The sequence below is a fragment of the Pholis gunnellus genome (assembly GCF_910591455.1).
Source record: "Pholis gunnellus genome assembly, chromosome: 4".
In the NCBI taxonomy this organism is placed as follows: Eukaryota; Metazoa; Chordata; class Actinopteri; order Perciformes; family Pholidae; genus Pholis; species Pholis gunnellus.
The window spans coordinates 18,086,853-18,106,903 of record NC_136530.1 but is presented as its reverse complement, the minus strand read 5'-3'; the positions used below and the strand labels follow the sequence as shown (position 1 = coordinate 18,106,903).

General features: G+C 40.7%; 1 protein-coding gene and 1 long non-coding RNA gene across 2 annotated transcripts; both read right to left on the bottom strand.

Annotated features, from left to right (window-relative positions):
* Nucleotides 1-903: 903 nt before the first annotated feature.
* Nucleotides 904-15,729, bottom strand: pik3ca (phosphatidylinositol-4,5-bisphosphate 3-kinase, catalytic subunit alpha; the record flags this gene model as incomplete). The annotated part of the gene is made up of 24 exons (XM_079158438.1): nt 904-1,011; nt 1,166-1,328; nt 1,450-1,601; nt 1,933-2,050; nt 2,233-2,403; nt 2,490-2,568; nt 3,296-3,417; nt 3,544-3,650; nt 3,999-4,170; nt 4,300-4,403; nt 4,737-4,901; nt 5,192-5,273; nt 5,512-5,636; nt 7,930-8,064; nt 8,309-8,461; nt 10,668-10,773; nt 11,426-11,511; nt 11,994-12,239; nt 12,762-12,917; nt 13,046-13,140; nt 13,520-13,729; nt 14,974-15,100; nt 15,258-15,426; nt 15,674-15,729. 24 exons carry the CDS (start codon nt 15,727-15,729, stop codon nt 904-906), a joined length of 3,207 nt encoding a protein of 1,068 aa, XP_079014564.1.
* On the bottom strand, nt 15,729-19,980 carry LOC306695243. Its single transcript, XR_013767066.1, has 3 exons — nt 19,933-19,980; nt 19,290-19,340; nt 15,729-15,780 (listed from the first exon to the last, which is right to left on the bottom strand). It is a non-coding gene; the product is annotated as an uncharacterized lncRNA (long non-coding RNA).
* Between the last annotated feature and the right edge of the window lie 71 nt (nt 19,981-20,051).

Sequence of the window (20,051 nt, the reverse complement as noted above, 5' to 3'; positions counted from 1 at the left end):
TCAAAAAGGCATATTAAATCTGTATATTATTTGTAAGTGCTGTTTTTGTTTTTTATGGAGAAGCATCAATACCCTGAAGTTTATATTAGAGTCTAAAGCTGCACCACCAACAAATGTTCCCAAGGGTGGACTGCTTTTTCATCGAGGCCCGGGAGACTGAAGAGCAAAGCAACCCAGAGACTTCTGCAGTTTTTCAGCTTTGACATTTTCTCACAAAAGGTTCAAAAGGTGGAAAAGCTGACACCAAATCAGCTCAGGAGGGCAACTTCACCACAGATGTGGTGGAAGACTGTGCAGTGGTAGTCATCACAGAAGACCCCATGCTCCAGTAATCCTGCACTGTGCAACAAATTTGATAAACACTTATTGTGTCAGATAAGTTCCTCGTGCCTGCTATCTCCTCAGCAGACATACGATTAAAAAGAACGTTCCCAAGCACCTCCTTTCTGAGGCGGAGCCACAGTGCAGAAGGAATACAGCAGAAGGGCAGCAAGTTGTGGCTACATTTAAAGATTGGCAGATGCACCTTCTTTACGCTGTTTTGTCCAGCAAGAGTAAGGGGCCAAATTACTCCAAAAAAGTGATCCAGTTTGTTTCTGTTGGGGGGGGCCCAGACAACAGAGCAAACATAGTAGCGGAGGATACAAACATCCAGGTAGGGCACATCTTCAATAGGACATGAGGACAATGCTCTCTTGTCGACTCCAGCAAAGGTAAAGGGTAAAGTGAGGGCGTCAAGACCGCAGAAGAAGGCGGATGATAATGGCAAGAAAACGAAGAGACAACGGAACCTCGTTCGGATAAATAAAAATGGTGTTAAAAACAAAAAGAAATGAAGTCAAGCTGCAAACTTCCTGTTACTGCAGGGTGGGACTGGTGTTCTTTTTGTTGCTTTGCAGGAGGTCAGTTCAGTGCATGCTGCCTAATTGTGTGGAATATCCAGTCCATTTTGGTGGTCCATCCTCCATGGTGAGCATCGTTCATCTGTTTCATAAAGTAGTCCAACGCCTCCTGCACAGAGCAGAATAAAAATCAAAGCGATAAATAAGTAGATACAAAATCCTTGCAGAGGTTTCAGGAAGCCAAATGTGAGACTTGAGACTATTTCCAGACCACAAAATAAGACGAGAGCAGAATGAATCAGAGCACAGAAAAGTTGTATTACCTGTTCGCTTTTCTCCAGGGCCAGCGTCTTCCTAATGTAGGCAATGTCATCAAATGACTGCAGCTCAGGCATGCCGGAGCCCAGCATCATGGAGAACAGGTTGATGAAGAGGTTAGCATGCTGCCGGATCGCCAGGTAGGCTTTATAACACATCTCTTGGAACCTGGAGGGAGAGCAAAGCTTTGCTGTGGCAGTATCTCACAACAGGACAAGAAGAGACACATTTGGGAGTCGTCTAACCCACGGACTGACTGATACGAGTTGGAGTTAAGATGCTGCAGTACCTCTCAAACTCTTTGGTCTTTGCACACTCTTGGGATCCCTTGCTGATGACGATGAGGAAGTCTTGCGTCAGAACAAAGGGAACTCGTTCTCTCTTGTAGCCAAATTTCTTCTTCTTATGATCCAGGAAATGGCCAAAATCTATATGAAACAACTGGACGAGAGCAGAACAAAGAAAGACAGCAGGAAGTCAAACTTCAGTAACTCTCTCTAACAAGTCAACCTCCTCTAAAGTAAAATCTACTGTACACCCACCGTGTGTCGACTTAGACACATTTGTTTTATTAAACATGTATCGGACAATAACAAATCCCTGATAAATTCACTAAAATGAAACAAAAAATGAAAAAGACGATGTGTAAACTCTGCATGCAGGTGGTTGAATGCCAATCACATCTCAAATTGTGTATTTTTATGTGAAAATTGTAACCTGTCCACCCTTCACCAAAATGTTAGTGCTTTATGTGTAGGCATATACAAGTTACCTGTCCATCATCTTTGACCATAATGTTGCTGTTGTGTCTGTCTCCTATCCCGAGGATAAATGTAGCTACACAGTAGCCAGCACAGGACCTTGTAAACAGATCCACAGCCATGTCATACCTGCACACACAAACACAAGCAAGTAAGCAGCGACATTCATTTTGCATTTTTATAACAAGTAAATGGGCTGTACCTCTAAACAATTTTCCTTTTGGGGTCCACACAGATGTACATTAAAGTTCTTTAATGCCTAATGGTGCCATGATGCTGTAAACAAATAAGATCAGGAGAGAAGAACTCACATCTCGCCCTTATTCTTGTCCTTCAGCCACTGATGCAGAGTGTTTGAGTTGAACTGCAGGGCTCCTTTCAAGCCTCCTTTACACTGAATCTGCATGATGGTGTGGGAGCTGCGAACCACCTCAATGAGACCCACACAGTCTCCTAACGACAGGCAGCCATACGGAAGCATCCTGGGGACACGCAACACATATGTTCTTAGCCCCAGAGTGAGAGAAACACGACACATAGACTTAGATAATAGGAGAGAGAGAAGTACCGAAGGTCCAGTCCCTGATTCTGCCAAATGTTCTCCATGATTTTAATAATCTGCAACGTCAGCATATCCTGTCGCAAGTCTATGACAAAAACACACACAATGAAGGCAGTTACAGTTAATAACATCCGTGGATACTGACAGATTATACACAAACACAACATAAAGACAAGTTAGTTTGATTATAGGAGACAACTATTACCTAGAAGCTCTGCAGAATGTGAAACAACAATTCACAACTTGTGTCAACATTCAGGATTGGAACTGGAAATATGTTGCCTCGCTTTATAGCACAAGTCAGGAGCAGTGAATTGGTGTTCCTGTACATACCGAGCCAACGCTTTCATATTTCCTTTTAATGGCATACGGTGCTCGGAGTGAGAGAAAACTTTCAATATGATACACTCGCCAATTGTACCCCCTCGCAGAACGAAGCTAACCGATGCTGCTAGCTCACCTAGCAACACTGAGCTAGCTCACGTTACAGCTCAGCCGAGGGGGGAGCCATTAAAGTTGACATGTTGCGCTGATACGAGCACTAGCCTCTCGTCCGTGAGTAGATAAATGCTTCCTTCTGCGTGGTGATACATTTGGCAGATGTAGTTCGGTAGAAAGAAAATAGTTCCTACATGAAACTGCTCACAACGAGGTTGAGCTTTGAGCGCCACGAGTCGAGTGACATCTCTACGGCCGATATCTCCAACACTCAGCAACTCACAGCAAAACAGTCTCGATTGATAAAATAGCACAAATAAGAGGAAAAACATGTATTTTGTCTCTCTGTGTGTGTGTGTGTGTGTGTGTGTTACCATCTCCATTTTTGAAGATGATCTCATTGTTCTGAAAGAGCAGCTCAGACATGATGTCAGGATTCTCCCAGTTCAGCCACAGCGGTCTCTTGGCTGATGACATGATCCTGCATTCATCTAACCTATGCACAAATCAAAGTTATTAGATAATGTCAATCTTGTTTCACAACCCCACTTATTCATATACAAACACCACGACACACACACACACGCACACACACAAAAGCTCTTTCACTATTGCTTCTAACCTCAGGTTTCCCAGTTGGTGAGCAGGATTGAGAGGAGAGGTGTAGTTCTGCAGAGCATCCATGTAGTCCGGTCTCTTCATCTGGTCCACAAGAAACCGCATCTGGACCTCCACAAGACACACACACACACATACAAACGGATACACACTCCTACAAATGACTGCATTCGAGAGGTATGTGCATGTTACATATTATGAGTTATGACAAACATATAAATAAAATGTTGTGTGCATACATTTTTTATGCTATGTCATTGTTATTGTTGCTCATGTATTTCAGTATTTAAACCAATGATTTCTCTGGAGTCCAGATTTTAATATTTCAAATTAATTTTAAAATGTAAAAGACAAATAACGTAAAATTTAAACAAACATAAAATAACACGTTCCTGTGTGTGAGTGTACAAGTGTTTGTGTGTGTGTGTGTGTAAGTGTGTTTGTTGCCTCTCTCCTTACCTTCTGCGTCTCATCCTTCTTCTCCTGTTTAAGGATGTCAGTGAGGTTAATGAGCTTCTCCATGGCCTCGACCTGCCTGCTCAGGTGTTTCAGGTACATGCCACACGCCCTGCAGTAAGCCTCCAGCAGCAGCCCAAATCTCTGGCTCACTGTTTTATTGTGCATTTCTGACCTGTGAGGAGGACACAAAGAGGAGGGAGTGAGAAGCAGGGAGGCAAGAGGAGTTTTTAGCTGTCTAGAAAGACACAGAGGAAGGAAGGTACACAAACATGAAGAAAAAGCAATCTGAAAGGTGACTCACTTGAGATGCCAGAAGAAGAAATGACCTATCCTTTGATTGGTCAGGGCCTTTTTCAGGAGGAAACGGGCCAGGGGATTCTCAAGATACTGTTCATATTTTAATACCTAGAGCAGGAGGAGAGGAGAGGAAGGGAAGATTGGAGGGAAAGAGCAAGAGGAGGTTCAGATTAGTCATTTCTGACTTTATAATGTCTCTCACCATGCAGTCTCTGTACATCAAGCACAAAAACAACCTAAGGCACACCGGAAAGTCTTTTACACTACAGAAAGATTGCTTTCCAACGGATATAACTCTGGCTACCAAGGACACCCAGGCTGGAGAAAAGTACTCCACAGCCACTTGAGTCATAGCACTCTTATTTCCTCACTGTCTTCCTTTTTTACCCCATGATTTTGTCAATCAGTTCCTTGATGGTCCAGACTCTCAGTCAGACCTACCTGTACAAGCTGGATGAGGTACTGGGACAGTTTGTCATCAGTAAGGTATTTGTCAAGGCAGCGTACAGCAAAGTGCCTGACCATGGGGTCTGGGTAGTTACAGTCCAACAGCTCCATGGCCTGCTCAGGACGGATAGACGGCCATTCCTTCAACAGACAATACATCTGGGAAACATACAAACCAAGAAATATGAATTATTACTCATCACACACTATTCATAGAGAGTATGAGCATTAGGGTAAGTATTTTGGTAGATGTAATCAGTTTAAAAACAAAGTTGACATGAATAGTCAAAGGAGGAATGGAATAAATCTTTTACTGCTTTTCATTTGGTCCTAACAAGCCAAGACTTGTTCTATGTCCATTTCTCAGAATCCAGTAAAAATACTCTTTCTTTATGTTCCTTCTTGTTTATCGAAGAAGGGACAATGAACTATGAATGAAGTGGCATCACCTGTGCTACTTCATCTCTGGAGTTCCATTTGACAGCGAGAAGGATCTTGGGAAGGATCTCCGGGATGTTCATGCAGTAGTGCCTGATAGAGAAAGAGAAAGCGGATAATTACCGTGTTTTGCATGCCAGATTAAGTCTCAATCAGTTGTTTTTAACGTATCTACAGCCTGCATACAAGATGAAAACTAAAGTTCTTTACAGATTTTACATACAGCTACATACAAGTCTGACCTGTGTGATGCCACTCTATGCAATCTATGGTTCTACATAAAGTAGTACTTTACGTGCTATACGGTAAAGTAGTAAAGTGTTATATTTACCTGTGTCTCCAGAGGAAGTCTTTCTCCTGCTCAGTGATTTCTGAAAGAGGGTCTCTGTTACTCAGCTGTCTCATCTGCTCGGTGTCGCTCTCTGTCAGGGCGTGATCTCTGGCCGACCGGTTGCTCTGAAACATATCCGGAAGGAAATACTTCAAACGCTGCGTTATTACATTGCTAACACTGCCCTAATTGCCTGTTGGTCGTCATGTTTTTCAAGGTACTATACGGGACCCTGATCCCTGCCCACGTTTACTCTTTAATAAAACACAGAGTAACACAAGTTATTATGTTAACCTCTTTTATCGTAATGAAGCAGAATAACTGGCATCATTACTTTGTCGTTTATTGTTAGAGCCTCCATTTGTTACTTTTTTTCCATGTATCACAGTATCTTTGTAGCAGTAATTTAAAAGATATTTGCCTGTCTGAATATTCAGCCACGCAGTCATTATGAGACACAAAAATAGCTTGGAACATTAACAACTGTTATCCATTAAGACCCATTACTGTTAGAGAAGCTTCTCAAACAACTCACGTTACAGATAAAGGAATTATTTAATACACAACACTATGCTATCTTCATAAATAAATCAACAGTGCGGTCCAGCTCTCTTGCATCGCACAGTATCCAAAAGACCAATTACAACATCCCACATTAAAAAAGATGCATGTCTATTTGCTGTAAATCTTTCCAAATCTTGTACTATAATATAATAATATTATAAGTATTCAGCCATGTGGACCACAGTTCTGGTCAGAAGTTCAACCACACTTCTAAATTAGTGCGCAAGGTTTACTGAACTGAACTCCAGGTCTGTTTTTGAAATGTATTTGTGAATGTATTTAAATGCCTGTATTTTTCTGGCAATTGACTTGAAATAAATTCATTCTATTGATGTGTTTCCTTTGTTTCTAACTTAATCTTCACAGATACATAGTTAGTGGGAGCAGGACAGGAGAAAAACGTCCCGTCTCCTCCTGCTCTCTGATCACCATTGCTGTGTTTTAATGCAGCCAAATTCACAATTTAGTTGTTTTCACTCATGTTTTTTTTTTTATGAAACGGGAATGCAATTTGATCACGGCTCATGAATACAATGTTGGACAGCAGTCGTCACCAAGCTGCTGAGCTGCAGACTGAATCATTATTTTACAATCGTCTAACAAAATGAACAAAAATACAGACTAATGAGAGGAGTTGTGCTGAGATCGGCTATATTGACGTCTAACATTAGTGATTGCAGAGAAGGTATAGAAAACAAAAGATTATCATGGCTGCAGAATAACAGACAATCCAGTTCTGAAATGTTTCCAGTGAACATTGAAACTGTGACAGAGTCAGAGCACAGTTGAACAGTGATGCAGCCAGATGCTGAGAACATTCTGCGTAAGTCTCAGGCTGTTAAAAACCAGACAATGCCCTCAAATCCTGAATCCCTTTTTTCTTTTGCCCATCGCTTTGTCAAGAGCATAACATTTAAATTGTCCTATGCCCAATCATACTCCTTAACCAAATCAAGTCTGATTCATGTCAGTTTAGATTTTAATGATTTTAAATGATTTTAATTATTTTCTGCTCAGGAACAAGCCGCAATGATATCATCATTACACAGTTGGGCACTCCTCACATTTGACACACACATCATGAATAACTTATCACATCGTCTCACACTGTTCACATCCTCTCACATGGCAGAGGAACTCACAGTGGCACTACTGAGTCACGCAAGTGTTGGAACCAACTCAGTTATAAAGTCAACAATGAGTCCTCGTAGTTCATCGATTGGCTGAAAAATAACCGTATTTATCGAATCACTTATTGTCCTAAATTTACTCGTGTCAAAATGTGTCAATAAATAAAATGTTAGAAATGAACTGAGAAGAGCTATAACATGAATTGAGAGTGTTGGTGCTGCATTTAATGAAACCTCTCTTTCACTAAAGGCAACACTCGCATATAATTTACCCAAAAGATCCAATAACACCCAACTAGAATTACACGTGTTCCCATTACTAACACACTACCAACCATCACAACTAATACAGCAGATTGTCATTACATGGAATCCCTTCAACAAGGACACAACCACACCTCACATTAGGGCCTCATGAGTCAAGTTACTTAAATGAATCATCTCTTTAGAGTGAGAATATGAAGGTAGATACGTTCCTTAATGCTGCATCTAAGGACTTTGTCTTTATTGTGTGCTTTCACACTTGCCACACATGACTGTCATCAGTACAATAGTGTTTATTAATTTGGTTGTCCAAAAGTGCACACCTCTCCCACTCCTGCTGCTGTATGGCCAAGGCCTCTTACGCAATAGACATTTCTTCACTTGTGTTTGAGTTTCAAAACATAAAACAACTCGCTGTGTTTCTGGCCCACTAGTTGGTGGCTGGTGATCAGGTTAATACCTGTCCGGAGAGGTTGTAGTTAAACCCCAGTTCCCTCGAGATGGTCCAGTTTGCGTGATCCTCTACTGCATTCATATCTGGGTATTTGACTGAACTACTGAAGTGGTCAAACTCCAGCTCCAGACATGGGGTTTCCTGTACAACAGAGATTAAAAGGATATCATTAAATTACAGTATCTCACAAAACAGTCAAACTCTCAATTCAAGTTCCACTTTTTATTCATCATATGCAGAACAATTACAGAGTCTCAGGCTCCCTCCTGAGACTTTTTAAATATGGATTAGAATATGGAAACCCGTTACTTTCTTATACCTCATTTCTGAAATGGATCATGAACAGTGCCAATGAACATTGAAGCAAGAGGCTGAATCTGAATACCTTATTAGGGTTGGATCCTGTGACTCCAATGGGGTTGAGGAGGTCTTCAAGGCCATGAGGGACCGGCCAGAGGTTCAGAGCCATCTTGTTGGCCACCAGAGTGTGAGTGTAGTCAAACAAGTTGATATTACCCCAAGCAAGTGGGCAGTGCTCCTAAAGGGAGAAAGAGAGGTAGGGAAAGAGAGAGAGAGAGAGAGAGAAACACTGATTCCAAATTTACAGCGAGTAGTTTCAATGTGAGAAGCTCATGGGAGAATCAGACACAAACACAGATGGTGAATCATTTTGACTTTTGACTAGGCTCTCAACACCAACGTATTCTGGGACTCTCAGTGTGAAAGTAAGTACATGATCTCATGAAGGCTTCCTTATGCTAAGAACACAGTAAATCACTCACTCAGAAAACACACTTGTACATTAGTCAATGGGTGTAATAAAAACAAAATGTACTTCAGTCAATTGAAAGTACAGACTAAGTATCCACAAGTTAACATTTATAGATATCTCAGTTTCACTTCAGTCTCTCTATTGGTCAAGGGTGCTGAGTGCTTCCCTATCCCAAAACTTACGTTTTTTTTCTTTTCAATAAGGCAGATAAAGATAAAGGAGACGCTCTTTGGTGTTTGCAATGAATCTGCCTTCAATGTGTTCGTTTGTTTTATCAGGTTTAAAAAATATTTGAAAGGGTCTTAAGGTGCGTTCGCACCAAACGCGGCACTACAAGTATACAGTAAGTGGGTTATAACGATGAACAACTTCTTATTGATTTTGATTGATTTTAAAGGCTTTTAACAGGTTTGAAAATACAACAGTAATAGCTAGAATGTCCCGCCTACACTCATTCTTCCTGAAAGGTGAAGTAAGCAAGCCATGAAATGTCGCCCAGCTGTATTCTGGTGTCGTATTTGACAGCACAGTCTGTTATTTGCTGTAGGACTGGCGTAAAATTTGATTAAACTCTGAATGGGACTTTTCTATTAGCTCTTGATTATGTGATAATTGATTATGGCACAAGGGACAGTGAAAGGTCTTAGCAATATGTACCACTGCTTCATCTTTAGATATAAAGGTTATCAAACAATCTTTAGACTGCAGTCCTCCTTCTACCAAAGCTACCAAGTAAGTCTTCACAAAGGGGATTTCAACCCCAGAGTGAGTCTTCACTTAGGGGCAGCGATGGAACAAGGTGACAAAAGGTAACATGGCGAGGCGGACAGAGTTACGCGCAGACAGCCAGTCAAAACACACCTATTTATAGTAAGTGCTTGAACAAAAGGCAGCTGTAGAGGAGTGTTTATCTTTCATTCAGGTGGGGCTTGAAAGAGCATCCGCTAAACCTGAACTCAGTCCAGCACTGAGCGGTACTGGATAGGGCTCACCCCAGGTGTCTGTTACAATATCCATGTCTGGCATCCATTGATACACTCACACAGACACACTCACACACACCTATACACACACACCTCTCTCTCTTCCAGTTTTTCCACTAGAGAGAGATGAAAGAAAAATCAATCTGTGTGGGTGTCTGTTACGAGTATCAGACCCAAAGCACAGATACAACAGTACAGATACACACCAACACCACACGGTTTCTAAACACAGTTAATCTAGAATCTGTTACTATTATGTTTCACCAATGACATGAAAAAAGCATCATCTTTTTTCACTTTTAAATGTGATATATTAAGCTGATAACTTCTCAGCCCTAATTATGATTTCGCATTTTGCTGAGTAAGCCATCTTCCGTTCAAATACTACGATACGAGTTTGAGCGAGAACAAGTAGCCCATTTCACAACGTGCCATCAACTTGGCTTGTGCAAGCGAAGCATCTTCTAACATGAATGGAAAAGTCCCTTCTGCCGATTACGTTTCTGTTGATATTGTCTGCCAACACAGTGCCGATGGCTGATTAGTAATTAAACAGAGTTAAAGCTGATACCACAGCTCCCATTCACCTTGGACACGTATACTCAGACAGACTGACACATAGGATAGCTTCATATACTAATACCACACACACACACACAGACACACACACACACATAAACAAAAGGTACCTGTACATATAAAGCCCTCCAGGATGGCTTAGCATGCTAGTGTTGAATAAAAGATGTAGACACATAGTGGTCGTCTGCTCTCTGCTATCATATTTTGTTGTGCCCGTTTCTTTGTGTTTCAAATAATATAATGACATTTTCACTATTCATTTTTTGGATTTTCCCTCAATAAAATTGTAGAGGAATGTATTTTACGTTCCCATAATTATTCCCAACTGTTAAAACATGGAACAGTTGTAGCCAAAAGGCTTAGTAAGTAAGACACTTCTAAGGCAGTTCTTTCACTGCTCTCTATCTTACCTCCTTGGCTCCCTTCCTGCCCTTGACAGAGCAGATGGAGAGGCAGAGTCTGGCAGCACGGGGTATGTCTGGGATGTACATATCATAGGTGAGCCACTCGTTCCACCTGTAGATACAGAATGAAAGAGACATCAAGTTCATTTATGAGACTGGGGCCAACAGGAAGAGCCATAAACAAACTCAAATATAGGCCAATAGGGCAAGCAACACCCACCAAGAAGCTGACCTCAAGAAAGCTGTGCTATTTAATTCTGGGATCAAACTGGGATGCTCAGACACCTTATACTGTTTTTAGAAATTAAGAAAAAGTGACACAAAATATTGAAGTAGGACTGTTCTTTACTGTTTTTACCGTGCAGGCCTACACAACATATTCTTTTTAACTCTACAGAGGTATAAGAGTGCACCAGACTGGGGTTTAACAGTAATGTAATACAGCAGTTTAGTGTTACTTGCCAGCAGTAAACTGTTAACGTTACCCTCCTGCCTTAGACTGCTTAAAGTAAATTAGCAGTATAAATACCCTAAAGCACCATTTCAGTGATAAAAGGAGAAAGTGATTTCAAGTAGTAGTTATTTCCATTAGTGGGTGCCATAACGGATTCATTTTATTTAATCTAATTATTTCTCCCTGTTTAGTAAGAGTAGTCTAAGTGTGTTGTAACTATATTAAGAAAAACTCGTAACAAATAAAGTGATTGTGATTCAAGAGTCCTGTAGTGAAATGAAAGGTTTTGTAATGAAGGGTGGACACCTACCTGGGGTTAGAGCAGGGTACTCTCTGTGTGTTGACATTGTCACACGACTGTTCACCTCCATGGTAAATGCCTGTTCTCACATATATCTATAAATATACAAGAGAAGCAAAAGGCAACGAGAAAAATAACATTAATAAAAGATATGATATATATCTTCACTATAACATTTCTAAAAGATTTGCCGGTTGAACGGCTTGTCTCAGCGTGTAACAGCCGTTGTGTTAAATGATCGTTATAGTGGCTTATTCGTGAAAACATTCCATTTACACAAATAATTCATGACAGCACACCAACATGAGCTACCAGAACTACTTTCCTAAAGGTCTCTGTTCACAGGAGACCTGTACAAATGGCTGCTTGTTTCTACAGGGAGTGAGGTACTTGGAAGATGGGACACTTGTGCGCAACTGAAATAACCAAAAATGAATCATTCATTCATCATAAAAGATAATTCCTCTCTCTTTGGCTACTTCTAGTCTTCTCCTACCATCGCTGTAAGAACAAAGCATTAGTCAGGTTGACTGATCAACACAGACAATGGTCTATTCCTGTAACTGTGCGTGCCCACCTTGTCTATGTCCCGTATATTGACGTTAACATAGGTGGCACAGAGGATTCGTATTCGCAGGGTGCCGTTGATGGTCCACAGCGACTTGGCAGCTGCCTCGCCGTTCATATAGGATGTGGCCGTGGAGATGCGTCGAGAGTAGGACGGCATGACGAAGTTATCTGTTGGCAACTGAGTGTATAGGCTGTCCTTAGCCATTAGCATCAGGTTAGGCATCCTGCCGAGCATGATGCAACTACGGATATACTAGAGGGAGAGAGACAGAGAGAGGGAATGACGCAGAGGACAGTTGGAACAAAAGCACACAGAGCTGCTAGAGTTACAGGGTGCGTAAGTGTAGCGAGTGATATCAGCCGGTCATTTTCCAGCAGCTGTAGAGGAAAGAGTGCATCTTCTACTTTGATTTGGCTCACATGGACTCTGAGCATGGGCTCACATCGCTGTGCATGAGGAAATGGTTCCAGTATTTGAATGACAGGCAATGTTGTTTTGACATTTCCACAATAATTAAAGTGAATAAAGGATCTGGAATGGATCAGGCGTTTGGCTATATCCTGACATGGATCGGCCTGACTCATCTTAGAGCATGGTTTGATGGATTTCTGTGCAGACTGCACCCAACTATGCCTGCATTTCTTCAGTTTGAGCCATTAAACTAAGAAACTAACATTTACCACCTGATAAAAACATTTTACATGCTTTTTAACGTCATTTAAGGTCATGATTTCTATTTCTAAGTAGATACATTCCTCTCCATATATCTCTTACCTTATACTGGCTGATGGGGTACTTTTCCAGCAGGTACTCATCACAGCCGCACACTTTGAGGATGTATTTACCCTGATATTCCTGAACACACATCTTCAGCTGCTCTGGGGACAGCAGCATGCTGCGTGTCTTCTTACGAATGGCCTCTGCAATCACCTTTAGGACGAGATACATGCCCACAGCCTGCATTAGACACCCTTCAATCTCCTCACGTTGAGTCGAAAAATGAGGGTGGCTCATGATTGATTCATTGTCTTTTTCACTTTAGAACATATTCATCCCACCTGTTCAGGGACACAGTCGTGGTTGATCTTCAATGTATACTTTTGTTTGTCATTGTTCGGAGAAACAATCACCCAAATCACAACAATAATCTGACCTGCAAAAAGACACACAGAATAAAGGAAAGCTGAGAAAAAAAGAATCAATGAATCTGATTTCACTCACAAAGCAACCCAGAAACAATAACCATCCATCTTTAATCATTGAGGTTTGGGGGTATTGTATCGACCTCCACGATAGCAGCACCTCAATCAATTCATTGCTCATTACTGTAGTTCCTATCCATTGTTATTAAGGCTGGCTAGTAGCGATTAAGTATTGATGGCAGACTAAAACCTTCTTGGTCCCTGTTGTCTTTAAGTTATTTGTGTAATAATAATAATTTTCTACATCTTATTTTAGCCCCCTTTCCTTTTCCTGTAAAACCGGATGGATTATGCACGGAAGAACAATAGAAGACTGAAGCTGTTGCCTACCTTTGTCCAGTTTGCTATGGATGTGCTTGGGAAGTTCCTGTGTGGATTCTATATTCGGTGGGTAAACATAGAGCGCTCTACTGTGGGGCCCGCTGGCGTCTCTCAGCTCCACAGAGTCCTTACAAACATTCAGGATGTTTCTCCTGAAGTCCTGAACCTCGGGATCCTTCACGAGGTCAAACTCACACACAGGCATACCAATGGCAAAACCTGACAGAACAGAAAGTAGAGCGAGGTTTTTATTTTTAGTCTTTTCAAGGCAATTTTTGGCTGGATTGGTCTGTTTAGAACCATGTTTTCCTCCTCTATCTACTGCAGTTTCCTAAAACACCTAAAACAACAATCCACAACAAATGCAAGTATCTTTAGTTCATCAGTTCTGCTTATAAGGATGACCCAAATGTATTGAAGCTTCCACTTCACAGCTTTGGTAATCGATGTCCAAATTAGTATTTGAATGCATCTGTTTTTTTTAATATATGCATTACATCAAAAATCCCAAATATCACATGAACTAAGGAATAGTAATTTCACATTCATTAGGCATCAATGTTGCTTATTGTGAGTTATTCTCAGACGGATAGCGCTGCTGGCTGTGTGCTGTCCCAGAAGAGATCGATACACACAGTCTTAATAAATGTTGTAACAGGGTACAGCGTATTTATTTATTTATTAATTTGTATATAGACCTACATATGAGCAAATACATTTTTATGGGCTGTTGTTGTGATTTATTTGATGTGATTATTGCACATTTTGTAGCCGTTTTCGTTTCAATAAAAAAATGAAATCCTTGACGAAGAAAAGCATCTGACTGAGATCTGTTTCTCTTACTTAACAGCTGAGTGAGTTAATGGTGAGGCGACTGACGCTCGTGAAGCTTTCTCTCTCTTCTCTCCTGTGTGTGCATGCGCGAGCGTGTGTGTGCGTGTGTGTGTGTGTGTGCGCGAGAGATTGATACAGCTTAAATTGCACCCCCTCGTCAAAGTTCTGAATGTCATCAATTATTTCTCACTGAAGCATCGGAAGCCCCAAAGATTGTATTCGGGGCAGCCTTATCTGCTTATTACATCAAGCTTATAATTAGCCCAATAATATAGCTTATATATATTTTTTTATTTTTTTTATTCACGACGTAACTTGTAGTTAAAGCCGCCAAATATTCTACTTAGATTTCTTCAGCTAAAGAACTAGTGATTCACAGAAAATGTTTAGCATCTTTTGTGTTTTCCATGAAATGAAAAACTACTAACTATGATTTATGTATTTTGCAAAATGAAAAAATTCTCTTTAAGTCTTCCAACTATTTTACCATCTCAGGCAAAATATTTCATCTTAATTAAACATGAAAACATCTTTTGAATGTGTCACATGTTCCAAACTATATTTTACCGGTAATTCATTGTTGAGACAAAAACCCAACAACAGCTACTACAGAACCAACGTCGTCTCACCAATCTCTCTGTTGAGGATCTTTTCCTCTCTGTTACCAACTGGTTCAATGACCTTGAGGAAGGCCTGGAAGAGTCGGAGGTCACATAGTCTTCTGGTCTCATCGTAGAACTCCTCCCGCTCTGCTTCCTGCAGGCAGAACAAACAAAACAGACATATTACTATTCTCCTTTACAAACAGCTTTTCTGAGGCCATCACACTTTCAAGAATGGACTTTTAACATATTTACTTATTTAGATATATAGATGCCGACCAAATCTTTGAGTTGAGATTGGGAGCTCTTACCTGTGTAACACTGACGAAGATGTAGGACGTCTCCTCCTGCAGGAGTTGGTGGAGCGGATACTTCCTGGCCTCCTTGAACAGCTCATGTTTGATGGTGATGAGCGTGGCCTCTCGGAGACACTCGAGGGTCAGAATCATTCCGTTGGGCAGCAGGCAGTCCACCAGGATCCTGCAGACACGCTCAGCATCACTATAATGTGTAGATTATTAACTTTCACACTATTAATAATGTCTTAACACCCAACCAGGAACATATATATATATATATATAATACATACATTGCATGTGTATTTTTTTAGATTTTTTTTATTTGCTATAACATGAAATTACATCAGGCTAATAATTGTCGAGGCATATGTACTCAAAACAAATTATATAATGCACTTATCCACAATATTCATCAAGTGGGTCATACCTGGGAGGCATCAAGTGGATGCCCCATAGCTCCCCCGAGGACGGCCTGGGAGGCATCTTCCTCTCTGTCTCCGAGCTCAGTCACACAGTTAAGCTGTCGAGCACAACCTGAAAGACAACAACACTTTCAAGAACGAACGTTCTGAAACCTCTTTGTGTAAAGCACAGGCTGAGGCCTTTTAAACTCAAGCCTCAGTGGTGATACTTAATGTACAAAAAGAAACTGAGGAGCAGTTTGTTTGTTAAATACAGTTAACTTGATGCTTTGTTCAGGCTAAAAGAGTGTTGTTTGTATAGTAACTAAGTCAGAAACAGGGCTTACCAACTGACACACATTGTCCAAAGGTGCATGTGCTGCACTTTCAAGGTGACCCAATTGGTGCACATCAAATGTCATCAGAAACTTTACTCATCTATTAAGTGGGTGATGACAGAAAGCCACAATGCTTGTCTTCAAAAATGCTTAGACGTGCATTCATGTCCATGCATGAGTAAAACTAAAGACCGGGCTGGAAGTCATCTCTACTTGTCCTCAAAGTTAAAGTGATGTGAAACATCTACAGTCAGAGGCACTTTTCAACTGAAATGAAAGCAATGAGTTTACCCTTACACTCCCGTCACACCGAACAATTAACTGAAGCTTAAGTTCAGTCAGGAAGACTATCTTTACTCTTCTTTTCATTAGTAATCTCTCTCTCCCTGTGATTACTCTATCAGCTGATTGTGGCGTTCACTTTAAGTTAACCAACCGGATTCTGCACAGTTTCCTGGAAGCCAATCACATCGTAGCTGTCAAACTTTAAAAAGTGTTCTCTTCTCTGCTGCTGTCAGTTGTCATTTCAGCTCTACGCAGATACGACCCTCCTCCACCCGAGTCACCTCCAGTCAGCATCACAGTCATGCTCCTCATTCATCATCCGATTGCAGCGACTCCTTTCATCACCACCACCACCAGTGCCTGGACTCCAGGGGGGATTAGGCCTTATCGGACCTCAGCCTCCCCACCCTCGGTGATAGTACTTCGGGATGGAGTCCAATCTCCAAAGACTTTGCACTATTCATATTTTATGCATGTATAATAAATCATTGTTAAATTCTAATCAAGTCTCTCCTGATTGAACTGAAGGTAGAGACAGATGTTTTTAACTCATCCTGCAAATCACATCTGTTTGGTCCAACAATCTCATGTGAAGATGAAGTTATTATTAGGTTGGGGGGGTTTAGTCCTATAGCTTGTTCCAATCTGCTGCCCAGTGTCTGCTCAACCATACAAAGAGCATCAACTTGTAAAGACTCTAGTCCATTTATAAGCAGAATCAATATCAAATGTAATTCTTATCACTTTTAAGAATTCACTTATAAGAAAAGGTATTACCGCTACAACACCTCCACACCAATACAAACAATATGATTATAGAAGTCCTCTAGTTATTAAAGGGATATGAGCTCATCTTTTCATACCAAAGCCAGTTAGACCAGCATTTAACTCTGGTCGGTCGAGGGTAGAGAGGCGTAGACTGGTTTCCCAAAAAGAATCAAAGTGTAACTACATGGAAATTCGGTCGATTATCTGCAAAGGAAAGCCAGGTCAGATATCAGACAGACCCATTCAGATCAACCAAAAACATGCTGTTTATCCAAAAGTGAATGGAAAAAATGGAACCATGTTTGAGGCAAAAGGTCTTTCTGATAGTCAGAGGATCAAAACGTGGGCCCTTTGCTGCATGTCGTCCCCTCTATCTATCCCTTTTTATTTCAATCTTCAGCGTATATCTAATAAATGTAATAAAAGCCAAAAAATACTGGTACATTACTTTTATTCTGCCATTAATTTGACATTTACACAAAGCGATGCACACCTAGCAAATGATTTATGAAATGTCACAGAGTACAGTCCAATATCTTTACTCAATACTGGCTTTTTCCCTAAACCTCCATTGATTATCAAAGATACATTAAGTACCAGCCGTGAGAGCGACCGTGGTATTGTTTTCACCGTGCGAGTCTGTGTGTGACTGAGTTTTGACACCATCTCAAGATGGTCTGTAGTTTAATTTGTGAACACAACTTCTCACAAAGAAAAATGATCCACGATAAGTCAAAATGCTTCCTAGCTTGTAGCTTTATTTCCACCAGTCAACATTAGCTCATTCAATTCTCTTTCACGGAGTACTGGGAAATAGCTGGGTCTCCTGGGACTTCATTGACACAAGAATTTTAGACAGTCTGCTTATGTCCAACAAAAACAACACAGTGACTCAACGGCAACAGATTGTGACACAGTGATGGGAAAGTATGTGTTTGTGTGGGCAGGGCTCTTAGAAAACCACTAACCTTGAGCCAACTTATGGTCATAAACAACTCTCAGAAATCAGGGTGCGAAGAAAACCAATGGTTATTAAAATCATCATTCATCAGGCCAATATCCATTTCGTTCACAACATTAATGTTTTGTTGCCCTTCTTCTTTAGCATAGTTCTTGCAATTGTGGTAGCTATACTCTGTCGTAATTATACTAGCTGTCTACACTAGATTAGCTTTACATCTGAAGTAGAGCAAGATATTTTGAGCAAAAATAGTCACTTCAAATAATCTAGAAGACAAAACACACACCCTGAAAACAGCTCTGTACTGGCATGTACTTTCTTGTGTTTCCTCACGTTCACTAGGTCCCTATTACAACATTATAAATGCACTTATATAGGAATGTAAAAAGGCAAACTATACTGAAGATAACAGATTGAAATCCTTAAAGAACTCATAACTGATTACTGAATCAATAAACTACACTTTTAGCACTACTTAACCCATACGGATTAAGAAACTACTGGTGCATTTGAACAATATTTGACCTTTTTAACAAGGGTTGGTTGGCACTTTCAGTGAGAAAATAAAAATGAGCAAATGGCATAAGGATATAGTGGCCAAGCAGGTAGGAACCTTTACCTTTCATTTCAAAAGCGAGAGGACTCAGATAAGTTAAGGTAAGTGAATCGCCTAAGAACTACAACTGGATCTATCAATAAAATAATCAAAATCCCACACGATATCTTTTACAATATTACTTTCATAATCTATGAGTCTAGTTCACCAAACAACATGGCCCACAGGTCCCAGATCAGATGCAAGTGTAAAGGCACCTGGCAGGATGCCCTCATGCACCAGACATTTGAAAATGCTTTTGGGGGTTTGATTTAACTGGGAGGGCACCCTAGGGAATATAAATGGTATACCGGTAGGTTTAAATATACTTGCTGGCTTTGGAGCACATTAGCTTCTGAATCACCACCCACATCTCACAGTTTTACAGTAATTCAAGTAGGTATGGTGTCCTGGTTGGAAAAGCAACCAAGTCTATCTGTGCTTTTGTAGCAGTGATTAAGATCAACTTCTTGTGCCAGAGCCAGAACAATGGCTACAAAAATAGCAACAATCTAAACATCTGGTTGTCTGAAGGGGGACACACAGAAATAAAAACTCTGAATTCTGCATATTTTCTTGATCGAATTAAAAAAAAGAAAAAAAGGTAATTTAGTCTGACTATCAGACGGTGGAGGCTGCTAAGGAGAAGGCTGCCTGGGCTGCTCTACTTTTGCTGTTGCAAATACAAAACTTACCAGGTTAAGCATCTAGGGGCCGGATGGGTGGATGGCTACATGATGTACGAGCTGCAATTTAGACATAGATCCTTTATCTGACAGAAAAAGTGTCCACCGAGTTTAAGTTTGAAGCTGTGACTGACACAAAGATGCATGAAAGTGATAACTAAAAAAGGAAAACAGCAAACTTCATACAAAGAAGGGTAACATACAAAAACAAGCTACAACGGGGAAAACACTGAGTTAAAACAAACAAGCCATTGAGCAGTTCTGAGATCTGCGACCCTGATCAGGATGCAGCTAAGCACTTTAGGACAAAAGAGGAAGTTTCCTCACAACACAGGATGTGGGGAATGGGGAAACATTGGCCTAGAGACACAAGCTGGCTTTGAATACTGAAACACAAATGTACAAATAGCATTAGCTCGTTGTGTAGACTAGCAGTGGCTGGCTGGCAAGATCAAACCTATGCCCAGTCTCTGCAACATTCGTAGTTATAAGAAGGTTTAGAAAACACGATCAACATATGAACACATTCTCGATTTTCAATTTCATATTGTCTATTAACTATCAACTGTCGGCTACAAGAAGCACTAACTGTTAGATATAAAATGCCTTTTTGCTGGACTGTCAACAGAAGAGAGGCATTTGATGAGCATACCTATGTCGATGATGGGACAGTTCCACCTTTCATGTTTCAGTCCATCTTCACGCTGTCACAGAAGCATGTGTTTGGAGTAGAGGAAACAAAAACACAAACAACATCACACACGTTCTCTG